This window comes from Nanorana parkeri, unplaced genomic scaffold (genome assembly GCF_000935625.1).
Source record: "Nanorana parkeri isolate BGI_ZX_2015 unplaced genomic scaffold, ASM93562v1 scaffold726, whole genome shotgun sequence".
Classification (NCBI taxonomy): Eukaryota; Metazoa; Chordata; class Amphibia; order Anura; family Dicroglossidae; genus Nanorana; species Nanorana parkeri.
In genome coordinates this window covers 437069-452787 of record NW_017306994.1, presented here as the reverse complement: position 1 = coordinate 452787, position 15719 = coordinate 437069, and the positions used below count along the sequence as shown (strand labels likewise).

Genomic DNA, 15719 nt, shown 5'->3' with positions numbered 1-15719 from the left:
CGCCCTAGTGCCATCTATCTGCATGGCCAACATCCATTCAAAAGAGATGAGCACCTGTGGTCTGTGAGGCCAAATAACATGTTCCCTTCAGTGTTAGGAGAGGAAGGGGAAGAGTCCCCCCTTCATGTAAATATGACTGGGTTGTAACTCTTAACATTTAATGCTTAAACAATGTATTTGAATGGATTGTAACTCCTAACATTTAATTACATTAATCTAATAAATTAGATTAATTTGATTATTGAGTGGATTACCCCTATATGGAAGGTGGATCATAGTTAAAGCCATATACAGTATATCCTGAACCTGCCCATCACCCATAATGTGGACAAGTAACATTACTGGTACAAAACGTCATGAGGGAAGTACAGGGGATCTCAGTTTCCTTTTGAAAGTTGTAGTTGCCTGGCTGGTTCTCACTTAAAGGAGAACTATGAGGTCAGGACTTTTCCCCATAGTTCTCCTAAGGGTCACGGGAGAACACAAACTAGCGTTCTCCCGTGACCCAAAGCTCGAGCTACAGCTCGCGGTATACTGAGCCGCTGCAGCCAGGACGGATCCTGACAATTCTGTCTGGATCCACCCAGCTGCGGGATTGACAGTGTGGCTCTGCCTATCCAAAGGCAGAGCCAGCTGTGCCCGCCCCCGTCCATTTCGCCAGTCAGCGCTGGAGGATCGGACAGGGGAGCTGTGAAATCCCTGCAGGGAGCCGTGAGTGACAGTCACGGCTCTCTGCAGGTATAGATCGAGAAGTGAGCGAGCGACGGTATGTGTTCGCTCACTTCCCGATCTACTGAGCCGACCTTTGACAGCTTCATTGTCACAGGTCGGCTCAACTTATGAGGCTGAGTGAAAATCACTCACCTCATAATTCTCCTTTAAGTACTTTTGAATCACAGAACTGGAACAAGCATGCAATAAGGGAGTGTTAGAAAAGTGTCAGAGCTCCTTATTTTATTGTTCCAGGTCTGTGACTCAGACAGCATTGAAGCCAAGGCAATAAAATAACAGCCAGGGAACTAGCATTCAGAGATTAGAAATTACTGCCTCCCTGATTATCCCTTTCAAAATGTTACAACTTGAGCTTCCACTGTTCCTATTCTTGACCTCCTGTTTTTTTTTTTTTAAATCAGATTTTTTTTTTTATTGTATTTTCCACAAGAAAAAACAAAATACAAGAAAGAACAGAAAATAGCGGTCAACATGACCATATAGAAGGTATATTTGTAACCTGCACAGTAACAGTAATGTCACACGTAGTGTGGACAAAAAAAACCACAGATAAAGTAACCATACAAAAATGGAAATACAAATACAGATCAAGGCAAAAAGCCAGCATGTCAACCAGTGAAGACATTTGCATGGTAAGACCACCATCTGTACCATAACCAATTTTTTTTTATAAATTACCCTAGATTGGTGGAAAAAGCGTTCAAACTTGACAATTTTGTCTAGTTCCTGTAACCAAGCTTTCGATGTAGGTGGGGACGAAGAGACCCATTTATGTACCATGAATCTAGTAGCTGTAAAAAGAGCACGTTTAGGTGCGGTCATTGTGTGCGAGTCAAGATCGGAGTTATCGACGCCACCCAATATACAAGTTTGAGGGGAGTTAGATAAACTGCAAAAACAGTATCGAGTGGATGGCACCTTATACCAGTAGCGAACTAATTTGGGGCATCTCCATAACAGGTGAACCATCGTTCCCTGAAGAAAGTGACATTTTGGGCAGTTAGAATCTGCTCTGAAACCGATTTTAAAAGGGAACTCAGGGGTATGATAAATTCTGTGAACAATAAACAACTGAGTTAATCTATGGGTATTGGAGATGGATACCTACCTCCTGTTGGTATTTACTTTGTAAACTACTCCTCTAAACTACCACTCCGTTTTAGGAACAAATCTGAGAAAAGCATTACCCTCAGCCTATGATTACCAAAGCATTTCTGAGAACTAAAAATTGTGCTAACCATGAGAACTAACCCAAGTTAATGTGTCTGGATGGAGTAAATTGCTTGGGGATAGAGCTACTGAGTCAGTCACATTAATATTAGTTGAGGGATTGACCACTGTGTAGATATCCAAAACCAGAGACTGCTTCTGGGTGCCGCCATCTTTAATGTGATGTCTGCAGGCTCAAAGCTGTCACTCAAGTGACACTCTATAGCAGTCTTCTCAACCTTTTTGCCCCAGAGGAACCCTTGAAATAATTTTCAGGCCTCGGGGGACCCTAGCTAAAAAACATTATACCTACAGGTTTTCGTACATCAGTAAGGCTTAGGAATATTTAAATAACAAAATAAAGACTGTGGCATACCTAGAGTTTTTGACACCCAGAACAGATGATTTTTTTTTTAACCTGCTTTTTTTTTTATAGAACAAAATTAATGTCAGTACCTATCATAAAAATAAATGAATAATATTAACAACAGACCTATTATACCCCTAATGTCATCCTTGCAGTCCATTGAAGCTGATCAAGCACAAATCGTAGAGAAGCCGAGGAATGACAGCTCACAGACAAGAAGTGATGCATTGCTTCCAATTTCATTCAGCTGGAAGAGATCAGTGAATAGACGTTTGCACGTCTCTCTCCCTGCTACCCTCCAACACTCATGATGCCGGTCCTGGGACTGCAGGAGGGGCAGCAGAACCCGAGAAGAGAGGCGAGGGGTTTTGGGAGGGGTGAGGAGGTGTCGTTTGCAGCAAAAGGGTTAGGGAGGGGGCTGTGCCAGGGAACTGACCCTTTCTGGAGTGTTGGTACTGTAGCAAGTTCAGAGGCACATTGCAATCAATAAAATAGTTTATGGAAAGGAAAACCACTGCAAGCAAGCATTTAAAGATTTTTCTGTGCGTTTACCTGCAATTTTGGTAACAGGGCCTCTTTAACCTCTATGGCCTTTTTTCCTTACTTTTGATCACTTTTGATCTCTACATATGTTGGTTTGAAAACCATTACAGAAATTTGTTGTCAAGAATAATTTAATGAACTACATTTGTGGCAAGTTGTTCAACTTTGATCCCACTACTGTTTCTATCCTTTAATGCTCTGTTCTCTGATTTTCATCTCTAACTGCATCTTTTAACTGTTGGTTCCACTGTAAACCTTGATGGGTGTTTTATATTTAATTTACTGTTATTAATCTTTTGTTACGATCCATTTATAGATGCAGTGGCAAAATGTGGAACATGTTGGGGATCAAAGCCCATATGTTACATCAATCATTCTACACATCAAGCAGAATGTTCCCATTATTCGAGATAACCTAGCATCCACCAGAAAGTACTTCACACAGTTCTGTATCAAGTTTGCTAAGTAAGTATCCATGCTTTAGCTTAAAGGGAAAGTCATATCTTAACCCTATTTTCCATAATCCTTTCTCTACTCCGTCCCTTTAATAACATATGGCATGGTCATTTATTCCTATAAATAGATCTTGTGTATGAAGTATTTGACTGAAGAACTCCACAACCGATCCACTTTTCCATCACATTTTTTACCTGCCCAATCAACAGGAGAGGGAAATAACTGGCTGCTAGGAGGAAATGTAGGCAGTTCTTTAGTCAGTGTCTGAGAGGAGACATGAGATCTAGTATAATTAAAGCTAAACTCCAGGCAAATTGCTAATTACACAGATAAAATTCACATATGTGACCTATTTTTATCTGCCAATTGATTTGTAATTCTGTCTCTCCATTCCTGAGATTTACAGTTTGCCACACAGCACAGTTCTGTTCTATCCTCTTCCTCTGCTGCTGTTATAAGACACTGACAGTTCTTTTCCTGCCCCCATCCTTTGACTGGGCAGTAAAAAGAGAAGCAAGACAATGATAAGCATATATCTGTCACACTGCACTCACCTCCCACCAGCATGTTTCTTTTTAGCACATGAGCACTGCAGCACAACTGACTGGCTGTTTGTGCAGTTTCTCCGTCTCTGCGAGAAGCTGATAGAAGGCCCAATTCAGGTACTTCCACTGCTTGCATCAAGTAAAATAACTAAAGCCTGTATTAATAAATACAGAGCTGCATTATGGACCCTCCTACACCAGAACTCTTTTCTTGTGCACAGAGCTGCTTTGGTTTAGAAAGCCCATTAAAAATAAATGGCTTTTACTCGCCTCATTATGTGGTGCGCTGTAATGCTCCTGCCTTCTATAGATGCGTTGTGTGCCATTTAAAATTAACGCCACCATAATGCACTGAAACGTATATATTGCAGTAACACTGTTGTTTTACCTGTTTTAGTGTGAATAGGCCCTTATCCATTTATATCTGCCCAGAGTTCCTTTTGAACCACAAAAGTCAATTCAAATTGATAGTTTTCAGAGCAATACTAAAAAGTAAATGTCCTTCCAGGCACATCTGTCTTTACACATTAAAGGCAAAGTGATGAAAAAGCTTAACAACATTTTTTGTGACATTAAAGTGACATTAAAGTAAAAAATTTTTTTCCTTACCCCCAATGTTAATGTTAGCACTTACCTTAAATGAGGTTTCTTAATCCGATCTACCTCTTCTTTCCTGATGTTTTCATCTGTCCCTCCAACGGTGCGGCGGCTCTCCGATCCAGCGCTGACTCTCTGCTTGCAGGCACTTCCGATCCAGCAGTGTCTGCATGCGAGTGCACGCGTCCATAGACTTACCTTGCGTCTCTGCTCGTCTCCCGGCCGAAAATCCGAACTGCGTATGCGCCCACCCCAAGATGCTTTGTGGCCGCCCGAGCAGTTTCGGATTCTCGGGCGGGAGCGCGCAACGAAAACAGGGTAAGTGTAAACCGCTGTTAAAGCGTTTAAAAGAAAACTTTTTGCCTATATCTACTGTTTAGAACCCCTTTAAGCATACTTGACAAAAAGTGCCTCGGTGTGCGAGTGTGTTGTCAAATGGTTTATAGGCCATATCGAGATATTGTTGGGGGGACCATATTCTACTTTTTACTGGTAGACAGTATGGTAGTCATGCAAGCACATCATAGAAAAATACTGTGCTTGCGCCAAAATTTGTTGCGTCCCTTACTGACAATTTTGTGGGTTTCATGGGATAAACAACCAAGTAAATTTATTTTTGCCCTCTAGCAAAATCACTTGAAGTGATTTCACTGTGGTCTGTAGCATTTTATTACAGTATAAGAAAATCTTAAGTAAACATAGAGTGCAGGCATGTAGATTTAAGTGCTCCCAAGAAATGCTTTCGTACACAGCATCAATGAATAACATAAGTGGTTCAATTGTAATGCCAAAAAAAAAAACCTTTGGTATTTTAAATATATGTAGATGGTTACTCTTTTGGAAGCTGTTATGATAGAAATGAAAGATTTTTGTTTCTCTCCGTTATTATGTTTATATATGTTGTTACAACTTTAGTTTCCTGGCAGTCTACTTTAGATGCAATTTGAAGTGGGTTTCATTACTCTCCAGGAAAAGTTAATTCAAAAACAGAACTATTAAAAGCCACTTAAGAGCCTTTTTAACCCCTTATTTTTTACTGTATCATGGTGGGTCTTAACTATCATGGATTGCAGCAATTTCTAATATAGAACTGGATGCCTTTAGGCACTATTAGGCCTTTCTATGGACCCTAAGATGGAAGATGTTTTTTTAAATGCACCTGTGCTCAGACTATGGACATTTACATTTTTACTTATTCTTAACAAGCAATAAAGTAGCTTAAAACAAGCCCTCAATGACCCTACTAGCTGCACTTATTGTGAAGTTGATTCATCCTCAAAGATCACAACAGAGACTCTGTCGTTGGCTTTCCATCAGTTTCTAACAGCTTAGAAACACCTGTTTGTTTATAATAGAGTTGTGATTTCAGTGTCTCTGTTGTGCATTTTAATGATGAATTTCTCCACACTGCCTGTAGCTACAGAGGTGAAATTGCTTTTAATACCTATGTAACTTATGTACAGCTGTGTGAAAATATAAGTAACCATGGAAATAGTTTACTTTTATCAATATATTTGAACAGGCAGACATTAGATCTTCATTCAAACAGCGCTTATAGATAAAGGTGATCTACTTCAATAAAATGTTGCATTATTGATGATTTTTTTCAACACCCCTGGCCTCAGAAGCTGGTATTGTCTTTTTTTTTGAAAAGTACTTTTTATTCAGTTTTGCATATAACAGTTTTGCATATAACAACATTAACAACAATCACCTACAGCAGTAGGGGTACATACTTAGTCTTAACATCCCACACCCCCACCCTCCATCCCCACCGAACAACCCCCCCCCCCAACCCCCCTCCCCCAAAAACTTGTGTCAGGTCATGCCCCAGGACCGAGTGTACCACCAGAACCAAATATCTCATAATGCCTTAGTGCCACAAAAATGTTGTGTCTCCATGCCCGGAGAAGCTGGTATTGTCTAATTGAACAGAAAATGTCTTGTGGGCACGTTGCATAGCTGCCCACCAGTGTCTGACATCAACATTTTTGCTAACATCTCCAGGCAAAATTCCTTAAGTTGCAATATGTTTATTGTTTTCCTTGCATGAACTGATCATTTTAAATGCCACCCACAGGGCTTTGATTTAAAGGAGAACTATGAGGTGAGTGCTTTTCACTCACCTCATAGTTCCAGCCGACCTGTGACAATGAAACTGTCACAGGTCGGCTCAGTAGATCGGGAGGTGAGCGAACACATACCGGCGTTCGCTCACTTCTCGATCCTGTCACGGCAGAGAGCCGTGACAGGGGAGGGACTGGATTCCCCCCTCCCCACTCTGATCCTCCAGCGCTGACTGGCGGAACGGACGGGGGGAGGGGCGGGTACAGCTGGCTCTGCCTCTAGATAGGCAGAGCCAGCTGTCACTCACACAGCTGGGCGGATCCAGACATTGTCGGGATCCGTTTCAGCTGCGGCGTCTCAGTATACCGCGAGCTGTAGCTCGCGGTATACTGAGCTTAGGGTGACGGGAGGAAGCTAGTTTGTGTCCTCCCGTTACCCTTAGGAGAACTATGGGGAAAAGCCCTAACCCCATAGTTCCCCTTTAAATCAGGGCTTTGATTAGACTTAGTCTTTTGACTATTCCAGTATTCTTTTTGAGCCATTCCTTTGTGAATTTGCTAGTGTGCTTCAGATTATTATTTTGTTGAAACATCCATCCCCTATTCCACTTCAACTTTCATACAGATGGCCTTACATTCTCATCTAACAAATTTTGATATGATGCAGAAGTTGTGGTTGACTGCAAGTTGCCCAGATCGTGAAGCAGGAAGGCAACCCCAAACCATAACATTTCCACAACCATGCTCCACAGTTGGTATGAGGTTCCCTTTCCTGAAATGCTGTCTTCGGTTTGTGCCAAACATGTTTATTGTTACTGTGGCCAAACAACTTTATCTTTGAGTAATTAGTCTACAGCATATTTTTCCAGGAGGCTTTGCTTTTTACCTATACGTTCAATGGCAAAATGATGTGCTGCTGTAATGTTCTTTTTGGACAGCAAAGGCTTTTTTTTCTGGCACACCTCCCATGCGGGTTTTGGTGCAATCTTTTTCTGATTTGAATGCACTTTGACATTACCTGTGCAAGAGTTACCTGCAGACTCTGCAATTTCATTTTGGGTTTCTTGGAGACTTCTTTTACCATCAAATGGTTAGCTCTTGTGCTGAATTTTTTGGGCCGACCACTCGTGGAATAATTAGTAGCCATTTGAAATCTACAACACTTGTATATTATTTTCCTCTCAGTCGAATGAGTCATTTTAAATAGTTTGTTAATCTTTTAAACTTCCTTGCCAGACTTTTTGGCATCCACATTCTTCTTTCTGAGAGACTTAGAGAGCTCTTTTGACCTCGGCATGATTTGCAAGAAGGCAGGTTTTGTTTCAGTAGAAACATACTAAAGGCTCAATTCACAAAGCTATATACAAGGATGAGTCTCAATTTTTTTTAGCCATGCAACTCTGTTTTTCAGCCTTCATTGAAAATAAGTATCCTTATCCTGGTGTTTTATTTTTGCGAATTGAGATGTATGTCTCTTCTGCAATAAAACATTCTTACTGCCTGCTCGCAAAATTCTTTTGAATATGCACTGAACAGGGGACTTTCTTGGCATGACTTGGTATCAGAATAAATTAATCCACATGTTTATGCATATTCGTTGCGTCAGTCTGGCCAGTCAAGGTAGCCAAAGATGCTGGTGAGGAAGCTTGTGGACGTTTCATCATTGGAAGGTTAAAGGACATCTATGAGGTGAGTGCTTTTCACTCATCCTCATAGTTCTAGCCGACCTGTGACAATGAAACTGTCACAGGTCGGCTCAGTAGATCGGGAAGTGAGCGAACACATACGGGCATTCGCTCACTTCTCGATCCTGTTACTGCTCTCTGCCGTGACGGGAGGGACTGGATTCCCCCCTCCCCCCTCCAATCCTCCAGCGCTGACTGGCGGAACGGACGGGAGAGGGGGCAGGTACAGCTGGCTCTGCCTCTAGATAGTCAGAGCCAGCTGTCACTCAAGCAGCTGGGCGGATCCAGACATAATTGTCGGGATCCGCTTCAGCTGCGGCGTCTCAGTATACTGCAAGCTGCAGCTCGCGGTATACTGAGCTTAGGGTGACTTCAGCTGGGCTCATTACCTCTACCACTCAAGCAGGGCCAGTGCAAGGATTTTTGCGCACACAGGCAAAGGTGCATTTTTGCTGTAGCTCGCGGTATACTGAGCTTAGGGTGACGGGAGGACGCTAGTTTGTGTCCTCCCGTTACCCTAAGGAGAACTATGGGCAAAAGCCCTAACCCCATAGTTCTCCTTTAATAGGTATTGGTGGCTTTTGCTTTTAGATAAAAGATTAAAGCCCAATCATAGTTTCAAAACCAAAATGCTACACCAGTGGTGGCGAACCTTGGCACTCCAGCTGTTTTGGAACTACAAGTCCCATGAGGCATTGCAAGGCTCTGTCAGCCACAGACATAACTCCCAGTGGCAGATGCATGTTGGGATTTGTAGTTTTGGAACAGCTTGAGTGCCAAGGTTCGCCACCACTGTGCTACACTCACGCCTCCTGCTGAATGAAGAACAGTAGTTGTGATTATGCAGAGGATTGTGAGATTGAGAGAAGGCAATGTTTCTTGTCTTCAACCTGCTTGTATCTTGAACTTCAGGCTGGTCCTTGTGTTCAATTACATTGGAGATGGAAAAACCATTAAAAACGTATGTTTTGGACGTGATCATTACCAGTAATATTGTAAGGAATATGAATTACTGTGTTGCGTTCTGCTGGAATGGAGCGATCGGGTGGAGAGGCTGCCAGAGAAACATGCAGGACGATTAGGGAGAGGCGAAGATGAGGAAGCCGGTGAGTTTGTGACTACAATGAATCTAGGTGAAATGTTGAAATTAGACGAGTCAAGTTGGAATTATTTCCTTGGATGAGGTAGCTGGCGACCAAGTGGGAGACGCTCCTCAGGGGAAAGCACCCGACAGTGCAGAGTAGAATGGAGGGGAAATCACTGTAGAAGTGCGATGGGAGGGGGAGCGAATAGGCGCCAAGACGGGCCACTTGCTATACTCCATTCCGCCCTAGTGCGCTCCTCAACTCGCCATATCGGTGGAGCTACTCTACCATCTGAAGTCTACCACATGGCCGCACTAACAAATGAACCTTAGGATAGGATATAGGGGATAGGATCTAAAATATATATATTTTTTTTAAACTTATGTTTTAATACTTCTGTTCTATTTTGGTTTCTGAGAAACAACACTTGGGCTTTACACTTGACACTTTCAGCATAAAAAATATATAAAAATAGGAACCTTAACTTTTATATATAACAGAAAAAAATGTTATATGAGCTTATTTCTTCAGCAAATTTATTAACCTTAAAATGCATCTGTCTTTTTTTGGCACTGCCGAGTGTCTGTCATGAAATGCTGATAAACGTGTTCTGTCAAGTATTTCAACTGTCTACATATGGTTGGCATTGCTATACAGTAATGTGCTCTACATTGTATGCTATCATGCTTTATATAGTTTAGCAGGTTCAACTTGACATCTCTGGTTGATGGCAGAATATATGGTGGCATGAAATGGAATTCTCACCTCACCTCACCTCACCTCACCTCGTAATCCCCTCAGCTACATTGTACTATCATTGGCACAAGGATGCAGAATATATAGTGTGGGATGCTGTGTGGAAGAAATGGCTAGGCAGGGCTAAGCACAGGAGTGGGGAATAAGAACTGTTTAATGCTCTCGGGTGGCACGTGAAATAGAAACACTCCTTAATTACATGTATGCATCCCCCCACCAGAGCTCTTGGGTTATTACTGGTCAGACTCAGTTTGCCAATTTATGTAAATCACAGCAGCACAATCAAGTGGGATGGGGCAATTTTTTATCTTCAAAAGTGGTACTAAGGCTATTTGTTTTTTTTACCTCAATGCATTTTCTGCATTAAGGTAAAAAACAGCCCACTACCTTTACATGCCCCCCACCTTTAAACACTTACCTTCACTCCTTGTGCACAACTGCTGGCTCTCAGGCGATCTGCGGCGCGCCCCGAAATTTCGGGTTGGGATCCTGAGCCTACATAGAGCAGGGCAGCGATATGCTGCTGTACCTGCCTATCAAGTTACTGTGAGGAGGGAGGAGGTGGGAATAGGGGTGTTGAGTGCTACGTGTCAGTTAATGCACACGGCACGGTTCATTCACGGCCGGGAGCGCACATGCACGGGTGACTCCTTTGCAACCTGCTAGGCAAAGGAGACGCCCGTAAACAGGAGGGGAGTGGGCCCACGGTACATTAGGTTAAAAAAAAAATTAAATGGAAAGAGAAAAAAAAATCAAACGGCTACACAAATACAAGTGGATTTCCTCTGGAGGATTAAAAAAATGAGGGTTTAATATCACTTTAATGTAATTAAGTGGGGTTCTTTAAGGGTGGAGTACTTGTATATTTATGTCTATATCCCTAATAACCCTGTATGTTTAGATCAAGCCTTTGTTGGATTTTTTAGCTTGTTTTACATTTGCCAAAAGCAGGCCCAATATCTGCTTCTGTTCATAACTTGCTATTGGCAAAACTTCAGTGTATATAGTTTTACCACTGCACTGGTTGTGATACTTTTATTGTGCATTCCACTGTATTTAAACCTCACAGGCATAAACCAAACTCTGGGCAAATGGCTACATGCACATCTATGCAACCTCACTTTTCTTTACTGTAGCTAAGCCATACAGCTTGGTCACCGATCTGAGTCCAGCCTGCTGATTGGACATTGGTGGAGTATCGCCATAGTAAGACAACTGCAGTGCTCCATCTTCTGTCAACAAGAGTGATAGCATAGTACAGTGCAGTAGATCCAGATCAGTTCACAATTCTTATTATACAGGGAATTACTGGAAGCCAAGTAAAAGACGGAGTTAAATACTGTAGGAATAACTGGATCACAAGCTGGCGTTATATATCTCCCTGTTCAGCCGTAAAAATTTGTCTTCAAATATGTTTATATACCCAAGAAAAAGAATAAAGTTCTCTCAACAGAATAAAATGATCCTGTTTACTTTATATGTTGCCATATCAGCGAATGCACTAACATTTACAGATGCACTGCTGCTAAAATGTTTATTCAGCTTATATGTCATTGACACCCATCGAGAGTTTCAAAGCCTCACTTGTATGGTTCTCATCTGTAACTTCTGTAGCTGTAAATCTTCTGCACATGTTAATATGGTATTTGTTTGGAAAGTCTGACATGGGCTTTCTTCTTCTCTTAGATGTTAATATTCCCGCTTTTGTTCTAGCTGTCTACACATTTGGTGCTTTATTATCTTTTTAACCATCATTTTTTTAAATATGATTTTCCTTTTTCTTTCAGCTCTTTTATACCAAAATTCATCAACCATCTTTTTAAATGCAAGCCTATCAGTATGGTGGGAGCCGAACAGGTAAGCAGGCCTAATTAATTATTTGGATTCTTCACTGCTTTATGGTTGTAATGGAAATATAAGGCAGTGGGGTTATGATGGGGTGTTTTTACCTTTTGGTTGTCATAGTCATTACACATAGGGCTTATCCTATACTCATCAGCACCATCTAGGGGTGCTAGTGCCATGCAAAGTTTTAGAGTTGAGTTCATTGGTGAACACATGTGACATTAACCCTTTAATATTTACAAAAACAGAAAAAAAAGTTGTGAAGGCAGCATACAGGTGCTTAATGTGTCTCCAGATGTGCTAAGACATGCTTATACCTGCTTTTACTATAGCGATAAACTATTGTGTTTCTGATTGTGGTTGATGTCTGTGTCGGAATGTATCATCGGCAATATTTCTTACACATTTTCAGAACTCTTAAATCAGACTTAATTATTGATTATCTTCATTTGTGTTTGTTGATGCTTTCTTTGTCGGCTATATTAAATGCATGTCACTGGTTGTATCAGTTATGCCATTTACCTGTAAAAACACACTTGCCACTAATCGTAATTGCTTCTAATATCTGGATCAATCAAGTTTAAACAAAATACCATATTCCCCAAATAGGGGATCCAACCACTCCTTCAAAAAGTATATATCAAGTATTTATAAAAATTGTATTTATTTATGAAAAGCTATAAAAAAATCGGGTATACCAAAATACATGACAAAATATATACATTAATATCAAAAAACATACACACATTTATATGGCTGCATTCCGCTAATTATTCCCAAACAATATATTGTGGAAAAAACAGTATGTAGGCACCCCGTTTGAATCCCCTATATTCTGAATATAAAATGAGAAATCTGGTATCAAAAGAACAGGGTTCGTAAATTTCAAAAATCTTCAAGGAAAAAATGCGTATTTACTGGAGGGAAGAGAAAATAAATAAAAAATGGATGGAAATAGTTCTCTGTAAAGCTGGAGATGAGCAAATATTGTATGAAAAAATGAAAACTCATGGAAAACAGTCAATCGGATTAAAGAATAAATTTAACTCAAGATGGAATGTGTCCTCCTTTGGAGTGTCGGCTCTGAAGATGGAAAATTGTGTTTTTAAACTTTGTAGTTTCATCCGATGAACACAGAACAGGAAATTCAGGAGATATAACTGTATCTCGGCTTTGTGCGCTAATGCTGGTAAATCATTGCCTTCACTGAATATCTATATTTGTTCTGTGGGATCTATTCGTGTATCCAGAGTAGTTGGAAAAAGTAAGATCCAGAGGCCAGGTGATGTCTTTCCAGCCTGGTACACTGTGAGTTGATATCCTTTTTTCCGGCCGCTCAATTCGGCCCTACCTCGGCCCTGCCTGTCTCACAGGTCTGCCCTGGACCCACCGCCAGTCCCCATCTGCAGAACTCTCGCAGCAGCCTAACAGACGTGAGCCTTTACCTCTCCTTCCTGAACCAGCTACTCCAAAGACTATATAATGGGAGGCAAGGGAAAGAAGAAGGAGAAGCAGCCATCACCGCAGCAGCCCCTGCTAACAGCATCAATGAGACGGAGTTCCACATCGAAGATTGGGACATATTTTGCAGGTACCCGCTCTCATTATTCACAAGGTGGGGACAATAGGATGATGGCACCTGCCTCTCCTAGTAATGGGAATGATCGGGCTAGCTCAAACAAGTATATTGAGGACAGAATCGTGCAAAGCCATGTATCAGCCCGGGGTACAGACAGCCAAAAAACTAATGACAGACCGGAGGGAATGGAGCAGGAGGGGATGGAGCAGCAGGATATGGGACAATATTTGAGATCTCTCCCCATTAAGGGGGATATGGAAGGATATATATCAAGACTTGAAACGACATATAAAGAGGAATTGCAAGTGTTAAAAACTGACATTTCAAAAATAGGAAACAGAGTAAGGGGGCTAGAAGAAAATCTGGAAATGGGTTCTTCCAGGATGGATATACAACAGAAAATCATTAACAAACCGTCTACTTTGATCCAAGACATGCTACTTAAATAGATGATATGGAAAACAGAAGTAGACAAGTAGTTCAACAATTAAGTCTATTCTAAATGGAATAATGGATAAAACCCCAGAAGAGGAATTATCTTTGGAGGCTGCATATAGAGTACCGGGATTTATTAAAAGAGATTCAACAAGGCCCAGAGATGTGATCTGCCGCCTACAAAACTTTCTGGAAAGAGAAGCAATATTCTCAGCAATAAGAACTAAGAAAATAATAACACATGAGGGATATACAGTGACCTTTTTCCCGGATCTCTCAAAACAGACATTTGATGCTTAGAAGGGCCCTGAGACCCCTACTTGAGGTCCTACAGGAGAGAGGAATAAGATACAGATGGGGGTTCCCTTTTCAGTTAATAGCTCACAGAGATGGTAAAACGGTAAAATTCAGGACACCGGAAGATCTCCCAATTTTTCTGGAAACATTCGATATGCCATTGATACCCCTACCAGACTTGCCAAAGGACCTAACTACAACTAGTGAACAACAAAGCCAGGGTTGGACTGTAGTGAGTCGTTAATAAATATAATAGAGGAAGTATATGAACCATATATGGGGAAAAAAATAAAAATTAAATAATAATAATATAAAAATATAATTAAATAAATTTATTTCCGTCCCCCCTGGTCGGCCCCCTGACCCCCCATAGAGGGTCAGATAGGATCCCAGGGCAAAGGGGACCGAAAAACGTGGTCGGAGAGAGGCGTAACACAAAAGTAATATGGATTGAAGATTACAGGGATAAGATCGGGTAAGGTAAAATTATGGTGATGCGGGTGTGGTGGGCGGGAACAGCATTGGACGGACGGATATCTGGCCTTTACAACCCCAATAGAGCCCATTGTTTTCTCTGTTTTTTTTTTTTTGGGCTGGTTCTTGATTGGTTTATGCAGGATGGGCCAAAAAAAAAACGTACCACCCTGCATACAAGAACATATTAATTGTATAGAAGATGTAAGAATAAATGATGTTAGTAAGATGGTTTTGTTGTAATGTATGGGTTCAGGTCTTATGCTTAACAATTTTAGAGAGTCACTTAACTCGGATATGGGTAGTCTAGCATTTGCTACTTACAATGTTAGAGGTTTTAACACGCCAGAAAAACGTTCACAGGTTTTGTACCACTTGCATCAAAAAAATAGACGTTTTGTGTATACAGGAAACACATTTTAAAAAGGGGGCACACGCAGAGATAAGGAACAAATATTACACTAATTGGTATCACAGCACTAATATAGAAAGTAAAGCTAAAGGGGTATCAATAGGAACACACAAAAATGCACTATTGGAAGAAATGGATACAGAAATAGATGAAAATGGGAGATATATTTTTATGAAATTCTTGAACTGTAATCAAATGTATTCACTAGCAAATATTTATGCACCAAACAAGGGACAACACGAGTTTTGTATAAAGATATTGAATAGGTTTGAATTATATGGAGCAGGTACGAAAATGGTGATGGGGGACATGAATTTAACTTTTGACACAGAACTAGACACTACAAGTAAGCTGCCCCTATTGGTAAAGGGGTTAAAAAAACTTAGAATTAAAATGGATAAATTGGGGCGAGTGGATGGCTGGCGTATATTAAACCCTACAAAGAGAGACTTTACGTATTTCTCTACAGTGCATAAAACTTATAGCAGAATAGATCATGTTTGGCTGCATCAGAAAATCCTAGATAAGGATCCAGAGATTGAAATAGGACAAATTCTTTGGTCAGACCACGCACCAATAATATTGACATTCAAGCTAGAAAATTATTATTATTATTATACAGGATTTATATAGCGC

The 15719-nt window shown here is 40.9% G+C and overlaps 1 protein-coding gene across 2 annotated transcripts in view; it reads left to right on the top strand.

The window, feature by feature from the left end:
• VPS53 (VPS53, GARP complex subunit) overlaps window positions 1–15719 on the top strand; it is a 136718-nt gene that overhangs the window by 83031 nt on the left and 37968 nt on the right. For both annotated transcript variants that reach the window (XM_018564118.1, XM_018564117.1), the window contains 2 exons: window positions 3168–3316; window positions 11829–11898. In XM_018564118.1, the coding sequence (XP_018419620.1) occupies window positions 3168–3316; window positions 11829–11898 (219 nt within the window). The remainder of the gene's footprint in view (window positions 1–3167; window positions 3317–11828; window positions 11899–15719) is intronic.